Source organism: Oncorhynchus nerka, linkage group LG28 (genome assembly GCF_034236695.1).
Source record: "Oncorhynchus nerka isolate Pitt River linkage group LG28, Oner_Uvic_2.0, whole genome shotgun sequence".
NCBI classification, from domain to species: Eukaryota; Metazoa; Chordata; class Actinopteri; order Salmoniformes; family Salmonidae; genus Oncorhynchus; species Oncorhynchus nerka.
The window spans coordinates 52,388,313-52,391,374 of NC_088423.1; the positions used below are offsets into that span (position 1 = coordinate 52,388,313).

A 3,062-nucleotide genomic window follows, 5' to 3' on the forward strand; every position below is an offset into this window, starting at 1 on the left:
ATTTGTTTTGACGTCATATGTTGCATCTCTTGAAAGCGAGTCTGATCTTCAATCGAGCTAGCTAATAAATTTACTTTATTTTCACACAATCAATTATGTCGCACAGTCACGGAGAAGATGATTGCTGCTCGGAAGACCACGGGAGTGTTGGCCAATCGAGACTGGAGAGCTATGTATTCAGTAAGGATCGCCTTTTCCAAAACAATCTGTTGTATAAAATGCTTGGAAGCAGCACACGTGGGGATGCCATCATATGTATTTTGGATCGTGTTTGATTGCATTTGTAACATTTTTGTTTTACAATGAGAGTAACCGATTTAGAGAGAAATGTATTGTAAGAAAGACTGCTGAAATATATTTAGATTTTGTATTAATTATTATACACCCCAACTGTACGCGCTAATGTTACTACATCCGTCTCTGAAACTCACGTGTAACGTTAGCTAAAATTGCAACATTGTATCTTCGTAGGTTGTGAATTATCCTCCAAAGTACCGTTCTACACATTCCAAGGGGACGAAGAGGATGATTTGGAACACTTTCTCGAGCTACGGACGGTAGGTTTTACTTTAAGCTAGCTAACTACATCACTTCACTCTCTTTGTACAATTAGACTAACTTTTTTCTAAGACATGATAATCATGACATTGGAACCAGTGGTATCAGGTGTGCCAGGGTCCAGAGTTATGTTGCTGTAGCATAGCTTGCATGCCTCTGATACAGAAAAAATAGTGAATCAATGATGTAATGCCTCTAAAAAATCCACTGTAATGATTCTATTTTGAGGGAGCGAAGTTTCTGTACAAATGTTGTATACATCTCTAGGTTTGCTTGGGAGAGGGAGCGAAGGAGGAGAGTAATGTGGTGGAGGTGACCGCTATGAACCACCAGGGGAAAACTATTTCTGTACCTGTCGCCAACCTCCATATCAACTGCCTGCCAATGGTGAGGGGCACACATACACCACCTACTTCAGACTGGGAGGGGAATGAAACATGAGATTCAAAAGAAGACAATTCTACATTCTCCTACACACTGCTTATTTGTAAAGTTTCTGACTTTCCACGTGGGAAATGCATTGGCCACCTGTAACACTGAGGTTTCAGATGTTTGTGTGGATCTGAAAGTGCTAAGGATTGATTTTGGATTAAATGTCTGCCTTGTGTGTGTGTGTGTGTGTGTGGTTGGAAATCTCAATTGTTTTCTTTCTCAGGTGAGTCTTGGGGAGTTTGAGCTGAAGGCCCCTGTCACCATTAGACTGAAGTCGGGTACCGGACCAGTGACAGTTAGCGGTCTGCACCTCATTGGTAAAATTATTGTTTTAATAATTGGCCTGTAAGGTCATGATCATGACCACATATACATTAAAGGAGAAGATTCACCCATCATATGATGCAAAACTCGTCATACCGGCTGTATTTCTGCCTATTTGAGCGTCAATGGCTCAGATACACATGGAAACATGAAATGACCTTGGGAATGGGTGTAGCAGTGCTTAGAGATGCACAAAAAACTAACATTCAAAATGGGTGAATCTTTCCTTTTAGAGGGATAGTCTGTAAGTTCTCTGATCTGTTGGCAGTGAGACAGAGTAAACAGTCCTAACTGAGGAACTGCATTTTTCCTAGTGATTTGATAACTTGTGTCTTCCTCTACCAGCCTCTGACAACGCTGACTCTGACTTGTCTAGCGAAGAAGAAGACTTGGACGAAGAGATAATCCCCATCAAACCAGCTAAAAAGAAACAGAAGTTGTAAAGGGACTGGATATCTGATTAATAAATGTTTCTTTAGGGAATAAAGATTTTCTTGTACCAATAGGAAACATGAAATTCAGATTCTCTATCCCACTGGAAAGTTGTTGAGGAATGTGGGATGAAACATACTGGGGGGAAATTATGGATGAAAGATGCACGAATATGGACCTAATTTTTGATCTTTGACTGTGGCCATGTTTGGGTTGTGGTTACTGAACCATGTCCTAGGGATTAGTCTACTCTCTTTGGCCTGTTGGAGTGAGCTCTTGTTTTCAGCTGTGGAAGTGTTTGGTTCCATTATAAAGAATCAATTGCAATGTATTAAATACAATCAAGATCCTAAGATGGTTTTATTATTGTAACAAGTGTTTGGTTGAGTGGAACTGGATAACTAAGCTTTTGGGAAATATTAGGCTGGGACCCAATCCGATCGGCTATGCGGAAACCACATTCACGGTAAATGGTACACGTCAGTTCAGTCAGAAATGACCTTTTAATTGTCGATGATCTGAATGAATCCCTGCCATAGTTTCTTACATACTTTCTTCTCATGGTTACAGCACCATCAGTTGACAGAATTTTTTTTTACTGTTGACTTTCGGAGTTGAAATGTACCTTTGTTGGTGAAAGTGGATATACATGTTTGCATGCTATCGTTTATTTGGATAACATTAAATCTAATTGTAAATGGAGTTGGTGGGGAAGGGGGTTGGAGAGGTGGGTGTTAATGTATTGGTTTTCTTGCTCTTCTGGCTGGGTTGGATTTGAACAAATCAGGATAAATAAATTAGCCAGGTAGCCTTGAGAAACACTCAAGCTTACATTGAACATTGGTTATTGAAAGTAGCCGCACAAAAAAGTTATGGTCCGTTTTGTACTATTTAGGGAAATGAAAGCTTGCTATAATTAATTGATCCTTTGATCATTTTTGTTGTACATTTTCAGATTCTATAAATAAAAACACTTTTGGTATTATTAGGTCTCATTTATTGGCTTTTTAACAAATCAATTGTACATTTGAGTCTGACATCTCATGTTACGCCCAGTGTTGATTGGTCATCAGAGGCTATGGTATTTCATTGAATTGTGTTATTCTTAAGATATGCCTTGCCCCCTGCCCCTTCACACACAAACAATAGGCAGATGTATCCTTACACATAGCTTTAGGTGTAAGACAGAGTTTCCCAAACTCGGTCCTGGGTGCACGTGTTGGTTTTTGCCCTAGCGCTACTCAGCGGATTCAAATAAGCAAAGCTCGATGGTGGGTTGGTTATTTGAATCAGCTGGTTCAAGGACCGAGTTTGGG

The 3,062-nt window shown here is 39.9% G+C and overlaps 1 protein-coding gene across 1 annotated transcript; it reads left to right on the forward strand.

The window, feature by feature from the left end:
* npm3 (nucleophosmin/nucleoplasmin, 3) lies at nucleotides 1–2,731 on the forward strand. The gene is made up of 5 exons (XM_029639790.2): nucleotides 1–180; nucleotides 472–557; nucleotides 826–945; nucleotides 1,214–1,307; nucleotides 1,660–2,731. Exons 1-5 carry the CDS (start codon nucleotides 96–98, stop codon nucleotides 1,755–1,757), a joined length of 483 nt encoding a protein of 160 aa, XP_029495650.1. The 5' UTR covers nucleotides 1–95; the 3' UTR covers nucleotides 1,758–2,731.
* Nucleotides 2,732–3,062: the final 331 nt, after the last annotated feature.